This window comes from Drosophila virilis, chromosome X, assembly GCF_030788295.1.
Source record: "Drosophila virilis strain 15010-1051.87 chromosome X, Dvir_AGI_RSII-ME, whole genome shotgun sequence".
Classification (NCBI taxonomy): Eukaryota; Metazoa; Arthropoda; class Insecta; order Diptera; family Drosophilidae; genus Drosophila; species Drosophila virilis.
In genome coordinates this window covers 4,029,303-4,053,882 of record NC_091543.1, presented here as the reverse complement: position 1 = coordinate 4,053,882, position 24,580 = coordinate 4,029,303, and the positions used below count along the sequence as shown (strand labels likewise).

The window sequence follows — 24,580 nt, the reverse complement described above, 5'->3', positions numbered from 1 at the left end:
CTTTGCCCTTCTCCATTTTTTGTTGTTGTTGTTTATCTTCTTCTTCTGCTGATTCAACAATTGCACCTCCGCTGACCTGATCGATGTATGTGTGTGTGTGTTTCTGTGTGTGCGGGAATTGTGTGGCTGGGCGCATTGATCATGTAGGCCAAGACCCCGAAAAATAAGAGTCTGGACACACACACACACACACACACACACACACACACAGTTACACTCAGCTACATGAGCTTTCGGCCACAATGTACTTCAATCAAGTTGATTTCGCTCAGTGGCCGTCCCTTGAGTTAAGCTGGAACAGCTTTTCTTGGCCAGAAAATCCTTGTAGCATTATTCGACATTCTGTTCTCTGGAGGTTGAAGGCCAAACCATTTGGGTTGATTGGACTGGGTAATGGAAGGGGACAAGCAGGTAAGTCTGGAACCGAACCGGTTCGAGGCAGGCAGTCGAATAGCCATCGAGCCTTGAAAACGAATCAGTTGATTCTTAAGTTAACCAAACTTAATTTAAAGCAAGGTATCAATAAGTGCGCAAGCCAAGTTTGAGCTGAACCGAACCGGTTCGAGCCAGGTATTTGTATTGCAATTTTATTATGAGCCGCAGCGAACCAACCCAAAGGCAGGCCGCTGGTTCAAACCGTAAGCCGAACCCAACTGCCGCCTCCAGCCCTAAACCATATCATGGAACATTTTAAAATAAATACTACAAGTGGTTGGTCTCTAGCTAGAGAGCAGCAAAACTAATATGCCCTTGACCATCCCGTGAACAGTGTATATATTTGGTTCATCAATATAATGTGTATATATTTATATATATGGTATAATCCGCCTTTGCAAATGCCGAAGTTGATTGCGTACGCCGCCTAAAACTTTTCACCTTGCGGCTTGATGGTGATGTTTTGCACCTGCCAGAAGTAGAAGTAGCATTTGGGTGAGCAATTAAGTGAGAGCCGAGTTATGTTAAGGAGCCGGCACTGACCTGCACATTGGCTGGCGTGCCAATGGTCCACAGTATGGCATCGGCTACATCCTCGGCGCGCAGCATGGGCATGTGCTGCTTAATGACGGCCTGCAGCTGCTCGGGCAAGATGTCCGTGTCGACAATGCCGGGACTGATTGTCTGCAATGGCAATCGAAATAATAAAACAATGTGCCATATATACACACAGGTGGAACGTGACTCCGACTAGAGATGGTCGCGAACACGAGCCTAACACAAAAAGCCTATTCGACTTCCATTAGGACAATATGTCTCGTGTTGGAGAAACTAAATTGGTAAGTGTAGAGCTCTGGAGGGCAGAGTATTTGCCTGGCTAAATGCATTGAGTCAAGCGAAAAACGTCGAGCATGCAGAAAACTCAAACATGCTGCTGTCTCGAGATGATCGAACTCGAACATGCTCGAACTTCGTTTGCATAAAGATGCTCGAAGCCAAAGTAATTGCAAACGATATAAAATTAAGTCAATTGTTTCGCGCTCAAGCTGATCGCGCTAGCTGGCTTCAAACATCGCGGTTCATTCGGTTGTGTTCGAGTTAAACATTTTTTTGCTCGAACATGTTGTTAGCTCAAAGCTGATGACTCCAACTTCGTTTGAATCAAGAATATTACTTGTTCCGAGTTGCAGACAAAAACAAATTGATTCGATCGATTTGAGTCTGAGCTAAATGCAATCTATCTTTATCGTTTTATCGAGTCGATTAAGTCGATATAATATTTGAGTTACTTTCGATTGATTAGCCGACGCAGAGCTCTAGCTCAGTTCACACTTACCGAGACCCGGACTTGGGTCTTGTGACGCTGAAACTCCTGTCGATAGATCTCCTGCATGGCGCGTAAAGCAAACTTGCTGGCCGGATAGATGTTCAGCGAGGGCAGCTGTGTACCCAGATTTGGCACCTGCTGCCCCGCCACGCTGTTAACAATGATCACATGACCCGGCTGCTGCTGCTGCAAGCGCATCGCCTGAAATGCCTCGCGTATGCAATAGACACTGCCCATTATGTTTGTCTCGACGGTGTCGCGTATCGGTTGCGTATTGCCGGCACCGCTCAGCTCCGTGGTGGCCATGATGCCCGCATTGTTGACCAGCACATGGACACCGCCCAGCTGTCGCTTGGTCCAGTCGAATGCCTGCAGCACTTGCGATTCGTTTGTTATATCGCATTGGACAGCGTGCAGGCGTTGTTGCTGGGGCAGCGGCAGCTGGGCGCGCAGCTGCTCGATGCGTTCCTGGCGTCGGGCCAGGCCCACAACCAACAGACCGGCACCGACCAATGCCCGGGCACAGGCGGCACCGATGCCAGCGCTGGCGCCGCTTACCACGGCCACTTTGTTGCGCCAACGTTCCATGCTGTCGACTGAGCCGAGCTGCACGGCAAATTGGGCCCGCCAGCTGTGCAGAGCCCTCAGCTGGAAGCCTCAGCAATGCGAATGGATCGAACAGGTCAACGGAGTGGGGCCTAAGTCGTATCGATTTACTCTCTACCTCGCTCTCCCTCTCTCTCTGACACCATTCCATGCTCATGTCTTTGTCTTTGGGCCACGTTGAGGTAATCGTCTGAGCTGGATGCACACCCATCCCAGCTAACCACCCAACACCCATTACCCTCTATATATCCTTCGAGCAATGCCCCATCGCAGCTGTAATTACCAAACACTTGCCGCAAGCCCCTCCCCATCATCCATTTGTATGCCCGCTGTGATTAGGTACACTCAGAGAAAAAAAAACAGCCCAACAGTTTAGCAGTTCGGTCTGAGTTAAAATTTCTATAAAGTAAAACAATTTCCTGATAGAGTCAACATTTATTTTCTATAAATTTTCTAAGAAATTTAAAGGTTAAATAAAAGTCTATCAGAATTTATGAAAAATTCCAGAAAAATAGAAACGATTTTTTGAAACGTTGCAAAAAATTGTCGGAAAAGTAGAAAATACTTGGTAACAAATCGTATTTTGATGCTCACGTTTTCTTAATTTCAGAACATTTTATGCCGATTTACTAAAATGAGACTTTTTTTCGAGTGTAGCACAGTGTAGCTCTAGGAGAAGGCGTACAGCTATTTGGTTTGCCGGCTTTAAACAGGCAAACATGAATAGTTCACTTTACGTTTCTACGAATCGAACTGCATTGTTTGGATGCCAAATTCTATATAAGACAGGCATTTACAATAGACGCATAGGAGTTTGGGTTTACCGGCAGAATGTTCGTTATTCTGAGGCGAGACATTTTTTGGTTAAAAGTTAAAAAATAAAATTGAATTTCGGGCTCGAATTGTATTGGTTCAAACCACATACCATTAGATAATGTTTGGCACAGGAAGAAGGCTTCTCCGATTCCAAAAAGCATTTATATAAATATATTCTGGATCAGCCTCAACTGCCGACAGCTAAACAACGAAAATATTGAACAGCATAAGGGTATTTTAAATGAATGATAAGTATCGATTTTCGACTCGTTAAGAAAGACTTAAGTCGAAGCAGGATCGAAGCATCTGAGATCCAAAAAAAATAGATTAGAGAAAAGAGGCAAGTCGTAAAACTCTTTAGACTTCATTGAATTCACAATAAACTCTAGATAGACTATCAGCTCAAGCAGTTTTCAAGGTATCGATAAGTATCGATAGCTCGACCTATTTGAAAAAATCAATAAAAATCGATATCGATACACTATTTTTGCCGGAGCTTTTAAGAGCCAGAGATAATGAATTTCGATTTGGAAGCCACTAGCTACATCTGCAACAAAAGCTAGAATATCGATAAATATCGATGGAGAACGGGCTTATTTGAGCATGTCTCAATATTAATTTTTCTCGCTGGCCCGTACAGGGTACAGGATATCTTCCAGTCGGTCACTTCCAAATAGTCGCACGCTTCCAATCCTTGCGACTGATAATTGGCGATTATCGATTATCTACTTCGGTTCCTATATTAGCGATTTTTATTATTTATAATTTACTACACACAAAAGCAACTAAATTCAAGAATTCCTAAAACTCCTAGGAAAACAAAAATAAATAGGTCTAGCCTCAATTTAGATCTATGCAAATTATACGACGGAAAAGTAAATAAAAAAAAAACTATGTTGGGTATCGTTGGGATTGGGTAGGGGCTGGGGAATGGGAAAGGGATAGGGGAATGGGAAAGGGATGGGGGAGGAGGGTAGGAAGGTGGAAGCTTAAGCGATGCGGGTTATGTGGGGTAGGGTTAGGTAAGAAGGGGTTAAGCTGGGAGATTAAGGCAGGTGAGTTAACGAGGAAGATGCATTGTTAAGTGAGTATAGTTAGGGAAAGGTGAGGAGGAAGAGGAGTGGGAAGGGTTAAGGAAAGGTGATCTAGGTAGGAGTGATTATGGATGGAGGTTAGGAAAAGGGTTAAGGGAACGGGTTAAAGAAGAGCCTTATGGAAGGGTTTGGTTGCGGTCATTTGACCTTGGCTAAACGTTGTAGACAAACTAACGCCAGGGTTTTGATTTCTGCGCCTCCTTGGCCTCCTTGCCCATGAGCAGACGCTTCGGCTCAGTGCTGCGTGCACGCTGCAATGGTGCAATCGATTTCCTGGCTATCGATTGCAATTGCTCCTCGGAGCGTTGAATACGCGTCTCGGTGAGCGACATTTTTCGCGCATTATGCCGCTGGGTATTCGCTGCCTCGTCCACATAAACGGCGCGTCGCTGCTGTTGCTTTAACTCCTGGCGCAGCTCCTGCTTGAGTTCATCTTTCAGATTGCGGCAACTGTCGCTCAGACTGCGCTCCGGCAGCGCCTTGCCCTCCTCGACCCAGGCCTTCAGTTTTTTGCGCAATTGTTCGCGCTTCTGTTGGAATTTGCGCGGCAATATTTTGCTATTCTGCATGTCCTGCTGCTTGCGCAGCTGCTCCAGCTGATCGTCGCGCAGCTGGCGCGGCCCCTGGCCACATTCTGACGGCTGGACGACCTTGCGCATTTCACGCACACGCTGCGCATTGCTCTTGCTCCAGATGATGGGACTACGCTGCGGCCGCAACAGGCAGCTATCCGTGGTCGCATCCGCTCTCCGACTCTTCTCGAGCAGCGTCATCTCCGCATCCTCCGGCTGGGTCTGTGATGCGGCATCGCTCAGACGCAAACGCTCCGTATCCCTGTTGTGCTCACCTCCACCCCCGGAGCCGAATGTCGCCGTCGTCGTCTTGGCTGGCATACCGCATTCCTTGGTCGTCAGACGAACGGGCTCATTGAACGTCTGACGCCAGAGTTTGCGTCGCGGCTGCGCCAGTCGCTCCAGCCGCTCATAGTCCGGGCCGCTGCGCACCTGCGCCGTCGCCTGAGTTGGCTGCTGCTGTCCTTGCTGTCCCGTTCGGGCCGTCGGCAACAGCGTCTGCCACTCGTTGGGATTGCGATAGTGCGGCGCATTGGATGCGCGCAACGAGTCCAGGCCACGGCCCATGGCCACGGGCTTGGGGCGATTGCGCGTCGCATAGACCCACTGCTCCCAGGCCTCGGCGCTCAGTTCACGGCGCGTCGAATCAATTAGATTCTGGCGTGCCAGGAACGCCTCACGCTCCAGCCGCTGCGCCTTGAGCTCGGCACGCTTCTCGCGCTCCCAATCGAGCAGGCGTCGCTGCGCCTCGTCGGCGGGCAGCGACTGTCGCGATTTGGCCGTCGTCTGTGCGGAGCTCAGATCGGATTTGGCGCGACGCATCTGATTTGTCTTGGCCTGTATCCAGCGCTCGTACTTCAGCTGCGCCAGGCGGGCACGCTCCACCGCACGCTGTTGCTCCAGCTCCGAGTACAGCCGGCGATCCATGGCCAGCTGCTGTTGCAGTTCACTGTGGGTTGAAGGGTTCGATTTGGGATTAGCTGAGTTCGTGCGAGCTGGCTGCAGGGGTTAGCTTACTTCTTGGCCGCCAGCCAAGCGTAAAAGGGCGAGTCTGGCGATTTCGACGAGGCATTGGCACTGTTGCCTCTCTTGTAGATCCTATCCTGCGATTCGCCTGTGGAGAGCAGCGTGCTATGCGCAATTACCTCGGTGCTGTTCCACAGGGCCAGCTCTTCCACGCTCACACTTTCCTTCGTCTGTATCTGTAGCGTCACAGGTTGTGCCCTTTTCGGTGGCGGTAAATACTCTGGCTGTGTCTTTCCTTCCGGTGGCAATATCTCTGGTTGCGATATCTCTGGTTGCGATATCTCTGGATGCGACTTTTTCTCTGCTTGCGGATGCTTTTCCGGTTGTGACTTTTTGTCCGGTTGCGACATCTCCGCTTGCAACTTCGGCGAGTGCGACTTCTCGGCTTGTGCCTTTTTCTCCGAGTGTGATTTATCCAGATGCGACTTATCCGGCAGCGACTTATCCAGATGCGACCTGTCCGCCAGCGACCTTACCGGCTGTGACTTTTCTGGCTTAGGCATATCCGGTTGAGACTTTTCAGGCTTCAGCTTCACTGCCTGTGACTTTTTATCTGGCTCCAAATTCATCTCCGAATACAGCATTTGTGAACGCGCCTTCCCCGGCTGGGACTTCTTGGCCGGCTGCGTTTTCTCCGGTTTCAATTTCGCCGACTGCGGCTTCTCCGGTAGCGAATTCTCCAGCTTGCAACTCTCCCATTGCGACTTTTCCAACTGCGATTTTTTCGGCTGCAACTTCTCCAAGTACGTCTTCTCTACGTGAGACTTTTCAGGCTGCGATTTCTCCAAGTACGTTTTCTCTACTGGCGACTTCTCCGCGTGCGACTTCTCCGCGTGCGACTTCTCCGGCTGCAACTTCTCCGGCTGCAATTTCTCCGGCTGCAACTTCTCCGAGTATGTCTTTTCGGTATACGAATTCTCTATGTACGCCTTCTCCAAGTACTCCTTCTCCAAGTACTCCTTCTCCAAGTATACCTTCAAGTGCGACTTTTTCAAGTGCGACTTCTCCAAGTGCGTCTCCGGTTGGGAACTTGCCAAACGCGAGTTATTCTCAGGCTGCGACTTTGACAAGTGGGATTTAACCAGCTGCGACTGCAACTCTGGCTGCGACTGCATCTTCGGCTGCGATTTCTCTGACAGAGCTTTCTTCTCTGAATGCGATCTTTCCAGTTGCAACCTCTGCGGCTGAGGCTGCTTCTCAGATTGTGACATCTCTGGCTGTAGCTGTTCCTTTTTCTGTGTCTGTCCCTGAGTCTTCTCCTGCTGCACCCTTTTCTTCTGTACCCTATCTGGTTGTTGCTTCTCTAGCCCCAACTTCTCCTGCTGCTGACGCTCCCTCTGCTGCTGATGGTGATCTATGTGCTGCTCCTGCAGGAGGCGCACATCCTGTCGCTGACTGGGTGTGGTATCCGCAAAATAATGGAAACGATGGCGATGATCGTAACGTCCCGGTCTGTAACGCACACAGGTTCGAACAGCCGAGAGTGGAAGATATTTTGCAGGCATAACACGTCGATACGACAAAACTTACCGCGTATCCGGCTGCGTTCGGGCTGGACTGCAATTAATTCTGAGATTCTGGCATGAGGCGACTGTCCGCTTGCCCGGCTCCGTGGACAACATGACGCGCATTATCTCATTGCCATGCTGATCATTGCTAGCCACATACGCCATCTGATCTTCCAAACAATCAAGGGTTTGTTTCGAGTGAAATGGGTCGGGTGCATAAATTGAATCAAATGCGTCGATTGCTTCACTGACGCGAATTGCCTTTTTCTTTGTGTCAATAGTTGGTTCCGTGGCCGGAGTTTTCGATTTTGTTTAGTTAGTTGTTGTTGTTGTTGCCTCAGCTGTTGAGAGACGATACTAAAATATATGAATGCAAACTTTCACAGTCTGCTCCGTTACACAACAACTCAGCAAGGGCTACTCAGTCGAAGGCTGCTTATCTTAGAAAAATATTGGATAATGCAGTACATCAAATTCCATATCTGAGTCGTACAAGTTAAGTTAAGTCCGACCTTAGGGTCTATAAGAGCTAGAGTCTTAACACGGGTAAGTTCTTCCAGGCAGATATTTTATTTCCTGCACATCATCGAAATTTCGACTCCTTTCTTTGAAATCAGTTATTATCAATTAATCCATCTATCAAATAATCATTAGCTCGAATAGCTTTTACTATTGCTTCTATATTCTTTCAATAGATGCCCTGTGTTCTTTTATTTAAAGTGATTTTTTAGCAAATGTTTTCTTATAGCTTATACCATACAACCCTTAATGGCATGATATAATTTCTTTCCATGGCCATGCCTTGGATATTCCATGGGGCTTAATTTAGCCTTTGGGTATATTTCAGCGCCAGGACAATCGAATTATCTGTCAGTAATTAAAGCGAGTGCGACTATTCGCACCACAAGTAAAGGCGTTAAGTGGAGATGGGGCGTGGCGTTTAGTTAATAAACCGCAACAAGTTGCGAGCAGGAAATTCCACTTAAATGCAAACGCACTTAGAAGAAGTTTAGTGTTTAATGAAGTTACGACCTCACAAAACTCATTCAAGGACTTTACGTTGACAACCAGTCGACATCCCTTATATATATATATACATATATATCCTTTATATACCTGTATATATGGATATATCTATGTCTGTGTGTATGTAGACAACCTGCGCGGTCAATTGAGGCATTTAAAAGCCGTCTTACCTACAAATAACGCTCCAGTTCGTAAAGCTAGCCTTGGTTTGGCACATTTTGAATACACTTACGGAGAGTATTTCGCTAGGCATAGCTTTTTAAGGAACTTTGTGATATTCATAAGCTTTTCTCAACGAACCAAAACAAAAAAGAAGAATAAACTTTAATAACTCTTAAGCTAGCAACCTTTTGCTCAACTTATCAATAAAGTCTGTAGGCTGAATCTTGTGTGTCAAGCAATCAAAATATGAGATATTACTTTTCTGTACTCTATAATATATACAAGAGCTTACATACCAAGTTTGGCATATATAGCTTCAAAAATTTCTCGAGCTGTGCTCAAAAAACCAAAGACCAAGATATTTATTGATATAATGCAAGTGGAAATAGCATATCGAAAAAGATGATATATTCGTTCTGCGTAAGGTTAAGAAAAATATGTATTTCAAATTTCAAGTGTTTCACTTGTATAATTCTCGCGATAGACACATGTGCACAGATGGATGGGGATGTGGAAATAGTTAATTAATAATATATACATATATGAGTTATGTGATCAAAGATGCTTACTTTTGTCTGTTACATACACTTAATACAGGGAACTTTCACACTTTCCGATGGACTTTGGCAAGCTTTGTTAGAAATATAGCATACCCTGGTCTGGCGCCTGAACGGAAACCGACAGCTCATTAAAGCATATTTGCGTTAAGTTCTTTTGTGAAAAATTTAACAGGCTAGCATTTGGCTGGTTTGGTGTCGCCGTCTGTTGGCTACCTACCGATCCCCCGACCCCCGACCCCCTAGCCGCGCTCATTTTGCCAGCTCCCGCGCGACCCCAGCTGCAGTTGGCCCATTAAAAAATGCAGCGTTCAAGTCAACGGCATGTTGTTTTCTGTGCATACGAGACCTAGTCCACTTTCTCTATGTAGTGCGGCCCTCTCTGCGCCTCGCTGCCTTTGGCTCTGTCTGTGCTTAGCTGCGTCTAGGGAGAACCGTTTTAGCCAGTGTATAACTCTGTGTGTTGCGTGTGTGTGTTTGTGTTTGTGTTTGTGTGTGTCTGCCGGTCAGGTACTTAACTTTTAATTATGCCGCCCGGCGTAGCGTGTCACTGGCCCAGCGACCAACCAGTTGACCAGCTGGACAGGTGTCACGATTAAATCGCGCCGGGTTGCGGAGAGCTGGCGCCTAACCGCCCCATCCACACCTCTAGACCGGCCGGGTCTGACGGGTATACTTATTTAACTGGCACTCAACTTGCCAGCGTGCGATACACATAATGACAAGAAACAAGTAAGAGTGCGCCAGTCAGGAGTCGGAAGTCGGCAATGGCCGACTGCGAGATACCCTCAACCCAGAGCCCGAACTGTCTTTACAAGCACTCTTCAGTCCTTATTTCTATACCTCCACGTTTCCAAATTATTTCGTTATTTAAAGTCCGATCTCTATGAAATTTGTAGGGAGAAGCTTTTCCACTGGGTTGAGTTATCCAAAGAGTGGAATATATCTGATCCGTGTGTACTAAATGAGCAGCTACATACCAAGTTAGATATTTATAGGCGTTATAATTTTCGAGTTGTGCTTAAGAAACTATTTCTTAAAATCGATATTTATCGATAGCTGGCAAAGAGGAAAGAGATATCGGATAGTTTTCACAAAACAGTTTTCAATTCGATCTTTATCGATATTTTCGATATAAATAGAGACATTGAGTCTTTCTGATATCGATACTTATCGATATTTTGTAAAATAATAGAGATATCGAGTTGGCTCTTTAAAATAAGATCTAAACATAAATATTTACGAAAATAAGGAGAGATATCGGGCGATGCTTACGGAACCAGGGCTCAAAAGCGATTTTTATCAATATTTTGGATATATAGAAAGCTATCGATATAAAAATCGATAGTTTTAAAATCACATTCTCGTTCTGCGTACGATATCATAATCAAGACTTCATATATTGCACGGCTTCGACAACGCCTTCTGTTGGCTGTTACACACATTCGCACAAAGCCAATATGCCCTTCTTAAGCCATTTTAAATTGGATCAGGCTATAAAAATAAACTAAAACTGGACGCTTGGGCATGCCGCAGATGAAATACTCTTGAGGACAGTTATTTATCCTTGATCCCGCAGAAATGTGAGAGAATAAATGAAGCTTTAATTAGCTAAAAACCTTGGGGACAGAAAAACTTTGAGAAACTAAGACCGACCGATTCCAATTGGAAGCTATATATCTTTGTTGCGAACTTGAAGAGTTGAGCAATTCACGAGCAAGATATGTTCACACATGGGATTCATATGTTATATATATATATATATATATATATATATATATATTTATAGCTATGCGATTTTGATTGTCCTACGCAATTAATACCCTTTTTTGTACCATGCCCCTTAGCCGCTGTTTTATACCCTGTAGATCAAGCAGACCATTTGGCAAACAGTTGAGATTTCGAATTTGTCGCCAAACTTTGACCTCTGCACAATTAAGGCACAACTTTTTTTTTTTGATGCCAGTCGAATTAATTTGCGCTCCATAGCGATGGCCGGGTGTATTTGTATTATGTAATGTGCATGTTGTACATCTAGTTAAGCACTTCTTCAAGTCTGCGCCAATTTGCTTTGGTTGTTATGCTAGTTTTGCTGCTTCTTCTGCTTCTGCTTCTGCTTCTTGCTACTTATTTGCTTGTCCTTGTTGTTGTTGCTGTTATTGTTGTTATTGTTGTTATGCATTTTGCATTTTTCCGTTGCACTAAAAAGTTGCCCGTTTTTATTACGTTGTACCCCAAGTTTTTGACGATACCCTGTAAAAGTCTCTTAGCCTCGTGGGCATCGCCACGCCGCGTATGCAAGACAAAATTGTGGATATAATTTAACATATTGCTGCTCGGCCTTGAGGCCTTGATCCATTCTCTAACCGGAGACTAAACCTTGTTGCACTCGAGTACTCTAAATGCTGGAGCCGGCAAATTTGGCATGTGGATTCTGCTATAAATTTAAATAATTTATCAGGACAATTTTCATGACTAACTTTGCTTTATTAGCGCCTTTTTTGGCTTTTTCTGCTTTCGCCAAGAGATATGTAACACATGAATAACTGAAGACGAATGTATTCCAGGGCATCGCTTAGTCGATCATGGCCGCTTTGCATATGTGCTAATGAGCGCATGACATATAATTTGTGCTACTAGCCAACTTGTTGTCCTGATTACAGGGTATTTGGTTAGTCGTTGTGGCTGCTCTACAATTGGATTTCTATTTGTGTTGTTATTGCTGTTGTTGTCGCATCCCAAATGATTTTTCGTGGAACCCCAAAAAAAAAAAATAAAATAAAAAAATAAAAAAAATGGAAAAAAGTTGACTGTCATTTAAGCATTGAAGTGCATTTCACTGGAATCGAGAGAGGGTTGCGGGTGGGAGGTAGGGGGCAGCGGCAGCAAATGTTGCAACTGTGTCCCAACTGTGCAACGTGGGCTAATGGCATAAATTCGCCTGCTCCGCCCCCTGCTCCACGTTCTTGTCCCTGTTATTGTTGTTGCTATCTTCTTCTTGACTGGTTTTTCTCTGGCAGCTACTTTTGCCAGTTGTAAATAATTTCGAATGCTCCAACAGCATTTTCAGGCGACGTCAACTTTCGCTTTGGAAAATGTTTTCCCATTTTCCGAAGCATCAGCAGCAGCAGCAGCAGCTGAAGTGGAGGCAGTGCGGCCACAAGCTTTGCCGGGCCAATGGCCTATGTGCGGCTAGATGCATTTCATATATGGGGCATGCCAACCATACACACAAACACACACACACACACACACACGCACACACAGGCACAGCGACCGCCTGCCTGCCACAAGTGGCAATTACAAAAGTTATAAATATCAGAATTTCGCTTTGCTTTCACACATTTTGCGGCTAAATTAGAAGGCTGTCCGCTTCAAAGCCACGCCCAAATTAAAGGTGTCACAAACACAACAACAACAACAACAACAACAACAACGACAACAACGACATTTTGACAAGCAGTTTCCACAAGGGTTCGCGCGCGTCCAGCCAAAAGTGGAAAATTTCATTGGAAACTTCATCTTCCGCTTCCTGTCGCGATCGACTTCGTCGTCGGCTTCATTGTTCCAACAACATTTGATTGATTGATTGATTGACTGTCGTTGATTGATACTCAAACTTTTGCGTGCAAGTGTGTGTGTGTGCGTGTGCGTGTGTGTGTGTGTGTGTATGTTTGTGTGCCGAGTCATCAATGCGGTCCACTTCATAAAGCGCTTGTCGCACAGTGGAACGAATTGCCATATCTACGAAGTGAATTTTTACACTTCCTTTATATATTTCCTGGTTTAGATATTTAAATGTTAATCTGGCACAAATATACAGCAAAACTATGTACATAGAATTTACAACTTATATTATCTGTGCTGACAGACAGACTGATTGATTGAAGATCCACGTACAGCATAAGTCATGGTCGGAAAGATAATGTTTATAAAAGGCGTGTTGCATCGTACAAATCATTGATTCATGGTGGAAATTTAATTTTCATTCGACCAACTTAAGGCTGGAAACTAGCTTAAAAGGCTCCACAAACAAGTGGCTACATGTCGCACTGAATTTGGTAAAATGATAAATTCACGAGTGGAAAATGGGTGAAAACTCTCTTTTGCAATTCATATTTTGTTTGTTTAACTTCTTACTCAATGTCTTCTCGTTTTTTAATTAATTTGCTAAAATAAAAAATGACATGAACATTATTAAATGCGTCTAATATCGAATTTGGGAAATTGACAACAAAAGCGGAAAACGTGCGAAAGCCCATTTTAAAATAAAATTCAGCATTTTTAATATTTTTTAATCGATGTTTGAAAATTCACCTGATATTTTACTCGCTCTCTCTCTACCTCTTTCTCGCGTTCTCTCTCTCCCCCTCTTCCACATTCTTTATTTTCATTTGATTTTGCTTGGAGCTGGTCCCACTGTGCACTGCCGCTGCACTTAAAACTTTTCGCCAACATTGTGGCAAAAACAACATGAAGTCGTAATTGTTGTAGTTGTTGTTGCTGTTGCGCGCGGGTGGTAAAAAGTATGTCATTTATAAGCGACTTCTTGTGGTTTCATTGCTGTCACACACACATGAAGTGTGTGTGTGTGTGTGTGTGAGAGGGAGAGAGAGGGGAAGGGTATTGCATATGTGTGTGTCTGTGTGTGTGAGGCAGACAACAAGCGTTTGGGATAACGATTTTGAAGGCGAATTGATGTCACTTGGCCGTCATTCATATGCGGCGTGTGTTACGCCCGCCCGTAGATTAACCTGCACTCACACACACTCACACACATATACTCTCGCACACACACACACAGACACAATGAAATTGCAGGATTTTTGTGTGTTTTTTATTCCGTCCAGTCATTCGACAAACGGAAGTTACACTCAAGCGAAAACTAATTTCATTTCATCAGAATTTGACTGGAACTTTTCCCATTTACTTTGCGCTGCTACGTGCTATCGTTTAGTGTGACCCCTCTCCTGTGACCCCCACCGCCCCCTCCCCAACCTGGCGTAACCCCTCTATTCAGCTGCCCTTGCACCCAGCAGCAACAACAAAAGTTTATTGGTTTGACTTGTGAGGCGCTTCGCCTCGCCACAGCAAAAGGTTAAATGAATAAATGCGTTCGCCTCGGCGTCTGCTGTCTGTGTCCTGCTGGCTGGGGGCGTGGCTGGCAGTCTCATGGCTGTGCTTTTTTTTCGGTTTTTCTGGTTTTTTTTTCGGGTTTCAGTCTCAGTCTGTATAGAGACATCATGCCTGCAGCACACAACTTATGACCCAGCATTACTTGCCGCATGCAATCGCCGAGCGCCGAAAAGTGCGCTGCGAACATTTTTGTTTGCCACTTTGTCAAGGACACCTTTACGGGGGGAACCAAGGGAAAGGGGGTGTGGGGCGGGTATGTGTGTGTTTGGCAGAAAATGGAGACTGGTGCCGGCGTGCACTCAGCAAAAAAATCAGTTTATATCAGCGACAAAAATGCCAGAGTTGCATTTGATCTGAATTCCCGAATTCATGTTAATTTTAACAGGACAACAAACGTTTTCGCTGGTTCAAACCTAGTCTCTATGTTCGACAGGTTCGTGAGCATGCTTTGCCACAACTTCTAAATGGTTTCAAATCTTTTCTCTGGCTCAAACTTTGTTTTTCGGTTAAAGAGGTTTGTGAGCTTTCGCTTCTGTAAATCTCAAACGGATGAGTATGTTTTCGCTGGTTCAAACCTTGCGTTAAGGTTCGAGAGCCTTTTTTCACAACTGTCAAACGGGTACCAAACTTGGTTCCTTAAATCATAGGAGGGGCTGTAATATAACTTTTCGCAGGTTCAAAGCTCGTCTTTAAATTTGAACAAATGTTTTTTTGTTCGGAAAATTTGGGTTCGATTCGAATTTAGGCTCCGCTATCCAATTAAATCAGTTTGAGGTTTGGTTCATGGATATATGCTTGATTAGGCCAATGGCTGTGATAAAATCTCTGCGAGTAGGACCTTCTTTTATAGTCCCTCAAGATCGTGCTACTGTATTATATAGCTCAAGTGGGAGCACATATTCTGTTCGATTTTACTTCTTTGAGTGTAGCACTTAACTCGATTCGACTGAGCTCAAGTTGTCGTCGTCCTCGACGTTGTCCTTGTTCTTGTTCTTGTTGTCGTCGCATAACGACTTTTGGTTCATTTATTGCTCGAGTGATTGGCGATAATTCGCCGCGGGACCTGACGACCTGGCGACCAGGTGAGCAACTGCACCAGCTGAACCAGCTCGCCGGCCGAACTGGTTAGTCGCGGTGAGCCGAATAACGCGCCCGCATTGCCCTTAAGCGCTTTGTGATTGCGCCCCACTTTGGGCTCACTAATGAAACTGGCTGCAGCTCAACGGAACAGCCAGGCGAATGCAGCTCTTTAAGCCGCAAACAAAAAACAACCAAAACTTCAATTTGGCCAATTTATCGCTAATCGTTCAGCATTTAGCAAGAGTTAAGTCAAGCGCTTCAAACTGTAGTCTAATGACATCAGCTGCAAGTGGCAATTGATTTGCTCAGCAACTGACAGCCTTTTCAGCTTTTCCGTCAAAGCTTTAATCTACTTTTAGTTGGAAGCTTTATTGTTCTCATAATTTGAGCTTTTAGTTGGACGCATCAATGTGCTAGGAAATGATTTGAATTTATATTTGCTAGTAATTGGAGCTGTTGGCTTAAAGCTTTTAAGCGCCATTTGAATTGTGTTAGGTTATGCTTGCCATTTAAATGTGCTTTTCGCTTGAAGCTTTCATGTGCTTTTTAAATTATGTATACTTGTGCTGACCAGTAAGTTGAGCTTTCAGTTGGAAGCTTTAATGTGCTTTTTAAATTATTTAAAGGTGATGACATCTAATTCGTTTTTAGCCAAAAACGCAAATAAACCGATAGACTCAGCTGATAACTTATCAAATTTCATTAATATAAAGTGAGTTAAAATGCAATCGTTTAGCTGGAAAGAAGTTCATGTAGAGCTTAAAGCTCAGCATGCAGCACATATTGGGCAGAAATCAAATACCATAAAATACTTTTTAAAGGTTTCAAAAGTGTTGGATAATTAACAAAAACATACTATTTGAGTTAGGCAATGTTGATCAGCTGCTGATGTATTAATAAATAATTGATTAATAAACAAATATTATTTAGTTTTATATTAAATTAAGTTGTCTCAAGGTCAATGCTAGTCAGCCTACCTATAATAAAACGCACATAGATATTTTGTTCTAGCAACGACAGACTTTGCCTAAAACGCCCAGTTGTGCAGACTAATCCCACTAAGCATTAACTGGTTAAGAATTGAAACAGTCAAGCGAACATAACCTCATTTAAAATTAAGTTAATTCAAATGTTTCAACATATTTAGCAGTGCTGTAAGCGATCTGTGAATTGATTACCAAATATTTGAATGGACACGCATTTGCCAAGCCGTAACGATACCTGTGGGGCAAACGTGTAAGCACACACACGCACACACACACACAGACACATGCACATGGCATTACACACACCCCATTACACACACACGCACACACATATTCGGACTCTTATCCGTAACGCAACTTGCAATCACAATTTTCAATACAAACGAGACTTGTTTCCTTTGTTGCGTTTACGCTACGTTTCTCTGACTAGCCCAACCAATACAGACACACACACACACACACACAGGCACACACACACACTCATAAGCATACACACACACACACACATGCACGCCTTGTTGCTTTCATATTCCATTTTCAGTTTTATGCATGATTTATGCCCCATTGTCCGGCACGCCGAGTCGCCATCGGCCATCGTTGGCCCTGCCACGCCCCACTCCACACCTTTCGCCTCCCTCTTTGCCACACATGACATGAAAGCGAAACGCAGACGTGGCCAATGCCAAAGTCAGTTGGCAATGCACATGCAAAACCGCTGCTGCCACGCCCACATATTGCAATTGCCCCAACAGCAGCAGCAGGAGCAGCAGGAGCAGCAGCTCCTGCAGGACACATTTGCGCGTGCTGTTTAGCATTCTATTTATGTCGAAGCATCGCCTGGCGGTAACCTCCAGAGCCACGCCCCCCCGCTGCTACATCGCCAGCTACCTTATCGCTGGGCCTAGCCCAATTCCTATACCGATTCCTATGAACACACACACACTCGCACACACACACACACATTTTTTTCGGGTGTTGCCTGCTTATCAGTGCACACACTTTACACCGGCAACAAAAGAGCGGCGAGGGGTGGCAAGGGGGCGTGTCGGCTGCGTTTGGCCACAGCAGCACTTGGCATTCATGCGCACACACACACACACACCGACACACATACATACACAGACACAGACAGAGATTTACAAGTGCATTTATGCATTTGTGGTCAACGGCATTGCCAACTTCAATATATATACACATACAGTTAGACTTCTATAGATATAATACACTTGCGAAAAATTTTGATAAATCTTCAATAAAAATATTTCACTTACCCACAGACAAATTTTCATAATCCGAACGCATCTCATCGTTGAATTCGTTGAGGCTGTAAAGACAGACATGGATAATATAGAAAGTATTTCGAAAAAGTTTTCGAACTTAACATATTAAATCAGTTAGTTCTTATGATATCTAAGTGACCTTTAAGGTCAGCTGTGGATAGCAAAAAATTGCCCTCTTTAGAGTATACTGTGAGTCCATATACCAAATACCCTAGGTCAGGCTCTTAGGGTATCACACTTCAATGAAGATTATGTAGACTTCAAGAACAGGTGGCAAATAAGCAAAAAGTTCAACTCTTAAGACAATACTGTGAGTCCATATAGCAAATACCCTAAGGACAGGTGTGGCTAGCATATAAACAAAAACAATTGACTTTCTATTTTTCATGTTTTCCATTTGTAAACAGAAAATAATATACAATCCAAGTGAGAAGAACTTGTGCTACTTTTTCGGCAAGTGCAGCTTCGCTTGGACAGTGGCCATTCTCGTATACATGCGCACAGATAGAGTTTTCTGCTCGGTGATTTTTCATATGCAACTATTCATGTATTCACGTGAGTTATGCCGCAGCAGTGCAACCGTCCAACGTCCACCTGTCGCAATACCGTTGCCCGTTGCCAGCTACTGCGTCAGCTCGTGCAGCCCCTGCAGCATCAGAGACGCCTCGCGCCTCAGTACACTCTGTGTAGCTGTATCTCAATGCGGTGTCCAACCGAAATTGTAATCTGTGATTTGTGCTTTGTGCTTTGCATTTGCTCGCCTAATCCAAATCCAAATCCAAGTCCAAGTCCAAACCAATCCAATTCAAGTCGAGCGAAGGTAATGCTTTGATTTCGACTTTGTCGCCAGCTTCAGAATTCACATTTCTTCTTTGACTCTACCCTAAATCCATTCAAAATGTCCAAGTAGGGTATAATGGTTTTGTGCAAATGTCATAGACAGCAAAAAGCATCTTCGCACCCATTAAGCATATAAGCACTCGGTCAGCATGGAGGAGTTAGGTCGAGCTCAGAGACTCTAAGAGCTAACATCTTTAAACTTCGTTCCTCTTTTTAATAATCGATAACTAATCCCGTTGTCAAAAAATCGATGAAAATCGATAAGAATCGATAATTTGTGTGCTAGATTTATGCTCTGAAAGTTTCATGGAAATCCGACAATTAACAGCGAAGTAAGTCGACGAAGTATTTCCAATAGTCTGGGACGAAGAGAAGAAGCAGCCCAGCACCGAATGTTAGCATAAGTCCAAGTCCGTGCTGGGTTCAGGGCAACAGCTAGTCGAGCACTCCCGACTGGGAAGCTCGTATTTGTTTTCAATGTTATTGATATGCTCGAAATGGTTAACATTTATTCTGTGTGAGTCGCCTTGTTAAAGCTTAAGCGGATTTTGGCTAATGAAATTGCATAGTTTCAATTAGTTAAAACTCTGTGGAAGTTGAGTTGCCTTAAGTAAATACCATGGCTGTGAATCCTATCAATGCGAGATGCATTTTGTGATATGTTTGTTGTTTGGCCTAATATATATGACAGAAAGAAGGATATAAATTGTAGTTTAGGCAAATAATACTCTCGTAGAGGGTATTGCCATTTTGTTATGCACTGTGCCGCGCTTTGGAGTAGGTGTTTAAACTTTGCCCTGCAGCTATTTCATTTTTGTTTTCATTCATTCGTTGTTTTCTTTTTTGATGGCAAAACTGCCAAAACTTTCGTTTTCACGCAAAACTCAATTACCCAACACCTAAATCAATTCAGACCAAATTAACCATAAATAAACACATATTTCATTTGGTTTGCTCGTCTCTTCTTATTATACCCGCAGCCCATTGAAAATGGTTAAGAAGGGTATATTCGTTTTTTGCAAATGAATGTAACAGGCAGAGCAGAAGGAAGCATCTCGGATCCCATAAAGTATACAATATTATTGATCAGCATCGATAGTCGAATCGATCTAGACATGTTCATCCATTTGTCCGTCCGTATGTTTGAGAGTAAGTAACTCAGATACACTAAAAGCTAGAGACTAGAGAAATTTGATCGATTATCGATAACTTGTCCTGTTCAAGCAATCGATAAAAATCGATAGCGATCTCTAGTTTTTTGAGCATATCCCTTGGGTTTTAAGAGCTAGAGTCAACAAATGTTGCCTTTGGTAAAGGATATAGAAAACGAATATCATTCATTTTATGGTCCGAGCTGCTTCTGATGTTGGTAGAAGCAGGTTCAGGGTATGCACAAGTTGGGCATTCCCGACTAGGGCACTTTTATTTGTTTTTTTTTTTTTTTTTTGAATTACTTTGCAAATAGCTGAAAGCGAACATGTGCCAAATTATTCCAAAAACTTCGTTTGCAATTTATTTATTTACTCTTTTTTTTTTTATTTTCTGTGCCAATTGGTCATGCACTCAATTTAAGTTCCTGTGGCAATAAAAATTCGTTGGTATTTGTGCAGCGAGCAACATTTTTAGTTTCGCTTATGTTTTTGAAATTTAAAAGAGAAATACGCTCACACACACACACACACACACACACACGCATTCAACTTGTAAACTAAACAAATTCTCTGCATATATTGGTTATTTGGTCTTCACAAATATCATAAAAAAAAACTCGCAAGAAACAAAAAATAAATAAATAAAACAAAATTCGCGTAGTATGCAATTGAAAAATCTTTTGCGAGCTCACATGAATCTTTTAAATATTTAAGGAATTTTAACGTCACGCGAGCATAAAGAAAATGCCAAATTTTTTGTTTGCATGTGAGGTCTATATGCTTTATGCTGGTCTGGTAACAAACCAGTTGCCAAAAGCTCATATAACCATGTTTTGCACAAGTCTCCACAAGCTCAAAAACTTCCATAACTCTACATAACTCTACTCCAAATCTGGCATATAGTTATATAAGCGCAGTTTATATACTTTGTCAAACTCTCCACAAGTCTACACAAGTCTCCACAAACAGCAAGGTCTCCACTTTTAAAAAGGAGCAATATTTCCACGAAACACACTCATAAATGCATTTCAGGCCAGTTTGCATGACTTACGGGAAAGTCTCCACAACTCTCCAAAAGTAGACAAAACTCTCCAAAAGCTCTACGCACAAAACAATGTTATTTCCAGAAAGCACTATTGCAGATGCGTTTAAGCCAGATTGACATGACTTACAAAACACCTTTCACAACTCTACACAAGTCTCCAAAACGCACCTCTACATATAATAGCCAAAAACTAGTCCTACACCCAAAATAATGCTGAAAATTCAATAAATGCAACAAATACACAAAATGAGACTCAGCTACGCGCCACGCCTTTCAACACTGGATTCTTGAGGGTTTGCAGTGGGAGTGCAGCACCTCCCACAGGTGTCATTTGTAGTTGCCTTTTGGCGCTATCATAAAATTGCTGTATATGTTTCAACAAGAACAGACAGCCAGGCAGCCGGGCAGCCAGCCGGCACTCGACGGACGTCAGGCGCCGGGCCCGAGAGCCGGACAACACGGACTTGGCGGCGGATTCCGGGCACGTTTCGTTTCGGACGGCCTTCTTTAGCTTTTTGTATGCAATGCGCGCCAAAGGATTCAACTTATGCTGCCTTTCTATACCATTCTTTCTAGTTTTTTAATGCACTTTTGTGCTGCTTAAAATCTCTACACGAACAACAACAACAATAACAACAACAACAACAACAACAAAAATGGAAGAATATGTGGAGAATGGGTGGATGCTGCAAATGCCACAGAGTCGAATATAAAAATCTATCCTTTTTCTAGATTGCGCGCCTGAATGCATATGCATACATATTTATACGGCGAGTTGTTGCCGTTGTTGTTGTTGTTGTTGTTGATTTTGTTGGGCCATTCATGCTGTTTGCCATTGTTTGCCACCTGCCACACACACACACACACTAGCACACACTCACACAGATACAAACACAGCTGCTTCATATCGTTGTCTACTTTGGCCGCCTCCCAGTCGCATGTTACTTTATTTTTTATATATATATTTTTTTTTTGCATATCCTTGACTAGAGAGTATTATAATTCGATTAGGACTACGTATTTTTTGTCGCGCGTTATATTTATGAGCATTTCAAGCATATATATTCATGATTCAGGAGACAAGCTAAGCTTCAAAATTATAATAGATATATATGTATATGTAGATATAGAGATTTTTGGACTAGTAAATGCACCTAGTAAACTTCAAGTTCCTAACAGAGTTTTGATAAGTAGGGCAAATTGGTTATGTGCTTTCGTAGAGCGTATCAGTATATCAGAAGACATTTCTGCAGCCATAAAGTATATATATTCTAGATTAGCATCAACAGCCGAGTGTATATAGTCATGTCCGTTTATCCGTTTACCTATTTCTATACGAACTAGTCTCTCACTTAAAAAGCTCTACTCTTGAAACTTTGCATAGGTTCGTCTTGCTGTTGCACGCAGATGATATGTCCAAGCTGGCTGCATCATATAGTTGCCATGCGAACGATCGGTCGAAGAGTGGGTTATTGTCTAAAAAAAACTTTTAATTGTTTATTTTGTTGTTGATGAACTACAAAGTTGTGAGTTGTGTGTGGAGTTGAGCTGATGGCCACTTGAGTGGGCGTGCGGCGTACATCAAGTTATGACACACACACACACACACACACACACACATAAATCCAATTAGGTAGCATATTTGTCTGCGCTTTTCTGCATTCGCATAAAAATGTTGCATGCTTTGGGGCGCAGCTGAATAATGTTGACATTATCAAAACGCCATTAAATACCTGCCTGCGTATAAATGTGTATGTGCGTGCGTGTGCATGTGTGCGTGTGTATATGCGTGCGTGTGTATGTGTGTGTGTCAAGTGTGAGTTCGCGTTTTTCTTATGACCCCGTTTTTCGGCTCGTATCTGAGAGATGTTTCAGCACAAAAATAACGCATACGCCATGTGTTAACATGCATGCGCATGCATATAGATACATTTATTACATGCATACACACATATATATATATATATATTTATATGCATTAATATATATGCTTATTTTAAGTTAAGCTCTTATGCATTTTGCACATCTTCTCGCTGTTATTTGTCCCAGGCTCAGTTGTTGCTCGATTTGTTTACTTTGTGTGCAAATATTCTCAATCAACAAGAAGTGAAAACTTAATTACTTTAAATAACGCTATCGGTCGCTTTTCAAACAACTGATTTTAATACATATGTATTTACATATAGATAGAACTGCTTGTCCTGACCGACAGATGGGTTCCTCTGGGAGATCTGCCACGGACAAGGCCTTAGTATACCCGCTCGTACATATATACGTATGCAGATATCTTCAGTTCCAGGTAAATTTCAAACTTTCGCAACTTTCTCAAAGCTCAGCAGATATTTCTGCTTCTTTAAATTGATTCTATGTTTAAATACCCATTCACATTGTAGTTCAATTCAGGGACATATTGATTGCAGTTTAATTCGAGCAACTAGCCAGTCGCAAGCGGTTTTTGAATGCCAAACATGGGACCTTCTATGGCTGTAGAATGAAAGCAAAATGCCTGCTCATTAATGGGCGTTCGAAGGGTGTGTTGAAAGTGACAGACGGATTGGGGGCGGGAAGAGTTTCACTGTTGACCGCTGCGATTGAAAATCGCTTGTTTTGATTGAGTTTAGACCCCCAAAAGCCAAATATGCAAATTGAATTAGTTTTTGCACGACTTTGCCTGGGGCATAGGCGCGCAGAAACACACACTCACACACGCACACGCACACATATGTTTGGCCAGAAACAAAGTTGTCACCTTTTTGTGTGTGTTTGGCGGTTGTGGCTTTTGCGTCAATTTGAATGCCATAAATCACGACCGGACCCGGATCGAGCAACCGGGAGAGTCGCAGCCGCAGCCGCAGCAGCGCCCGGACGCCGACCTAACCTAATGTCGAAGATGCGTTTCCGGCGCCAACCGGAAATGAGTTGTGAAATGAGACGCCAAGAAACAAAAGAAATACAAAAAAAAAAAAAAAATAAAATAAAAATAAAAGGGAAAACTAAACCGACAGAAAAAAAATAACAAAAACAAAAGCGAGTTGCCGCAAATGATTAATTGCCCAACATTTGTGCGGCTCGTTAGACGACGAACAGTCCGCAAACATAAACAAAACAAGAGTCAGAGCAAGTTCCATTGACGGCATCTGAAATACCCTTGCCGAACACATACGTTAGTCAATGTTGGCCAAGACAGTAAAACAAACAAAGCCCTATTTATCACAAGAAAGTTCAATTTCTTTCTACATCAGCTATTCCCATGTTAATATGAAATCAAGAAAATCATATATAATCATATCATATTCCTATGACAGCTATAGTGCAACGATTCGAACGATTCCAATACATATACTTTCAAACTATGTACAAAAAGGCTGTACTAAGTTTCATTTACATCGCTTCAGCGAAAGATGAGTTCGTATGGCTAGCTATATGGTAAGGTCTTACGATACAGGCCGTTTGACCTCAGATACTTTGTACATACTTAAGAAGCACACATATCAAATTTCATGGACAAAGCTTCACCAAGAGATGAGTTCGGATCGGTAGCTATATGATATTGTGTTGGGTTTTAAAAGTTAGTTAAGCTTAAAGAAGCACACATATCAATTTTCATAGACATAGCTGCAATGGAAGCTCAGTTTGCATGGGCACAATTGGTGAGCTAGAAATACGCACAAGTTTTAAGAGCCTCCTTTAAATCGTTTCGATAAGCAAAAAATACCATATTACAGGTTTATTAAGACTATTATAACACCCAGTGTTGGTAAGTGTATAAAGAGCGTAGGACGTTGGCTTAGACACGCATCAGACGGAGTCTGTGGCTGTTGCTGCTGGCTTTTGAGGCGGAGTTGGAGGCCAACAATGGGTTAATGCAACAAAACAATTTTTCAACATGCTTTCAACTTGGCCTAATTGAATTGCCAAAAACTAAAGCTGTCA

At 43.2% G+C, this 24,580-nt stretch overlaps 3 protein-coding genes across 3 annotated transcripts in view; all 3 read right to left on the bottom strand.

Moving 5' to 3' along the window:
• kek5 (kekkon 5) overlaps positions 1-24,580 on the bottom strand; it is a 312,008-nt gene that overhangs the window by 236,611 nt on the left and 50,817 nt on the right. The window contains exon 2 of the mRNA XM_015169550.3: positions 17,603-17,655. The gene's annotated coding sequence lies outside the window, so the exon portion shown is untranslated. The remainder of the gene's footprint in view (positions 1-17,602; positions 17,656-24,580) is intronic.
• On the bottom strand, positions 760-2,367 carry LOC6634765 (farnesol dehydrogenase). Its single transcript, XM_032440556.2, has 3 exons — positions 1,772-2,367; positions 979-1,119; positions 760-904 (listed from the first exon to the last, which is right to left on the bottom strand). The coding sequence occupies exons 1-3, from the start codon at positions 2,348-2,350 to the stop codon at positions 863-865; spliced, it is 762 nt and encodes a 253-aa protein (XP_032296447.1). The 5' UTR covers positions 2,351-2,367; the 3' UTR covers positions 760-862.
• On the bottom strand, positions 3,919-7,759 carry LOC116652273 (trichohyalin-like). Its single transcript, XM_032440552.2, has 3 exons — positions 7,407-7,759; positions 5,868-7,328; positions 3,919-5,799 (listed from the first exon to the last, which is right to left on the bottom strand). The coding sequence occupies exons 1-3, from the start codon at positions 7,547-7,549 to the stop codon at positions 4,449-4,451; spliced, it is 2,955 nt and encodes a 984-aa protein (XP_032296443.1). The 5' UTR covers positions 7,550-7,759; the 3' UTR covers positions 3,919-4,448.

Bases quoted from the DNA above. Each gene is read 5' to 3' on its own strand.
- LOC6634765 (XM_032440556.2), bottom strand. From the start codon at position 2,350: ATGGAACGTTGGCGCAACAAAGTGGCCGTGGTAAGCGGCGCCAGCGCT. The intron at 1,120-1,771 runs GTAAGTGTGAAC...TTGCCATTGCAG, and splicing joins AGACCCAAGTCCGGGTCTCG to ACAATCAGTCCCGGCATTGT. The intron at 905-978 runs GTCAGTGCCGGC...TACTTCTGGCAG, and splicing joins GCACGCCAGCCAATGTGCAG to GTGCAAAACATCACCATCAA.
- LOC116652273 (XM_032440552.2), bottom strand. From the start codon at position 7,549: ATGGCGTATGTGGCTAGCAATGATCAGCATGGCAATGAGATAATGCGC. The intron at 7,329-7,406 runs GTAAGTTTTGTC...TGTGCGTTACAG, and splicing joins CGAACGCAGCCGGATACGCG to ACCGGGACGTTACGATCATC. The intron at 5,800-5,867 runs GTAAGCTAACCC...TTCAACCCACAG, and splicing joins GCTTGGCTGGCGGCCAAGAA to TGAACTGCAACAGCAGCTGG.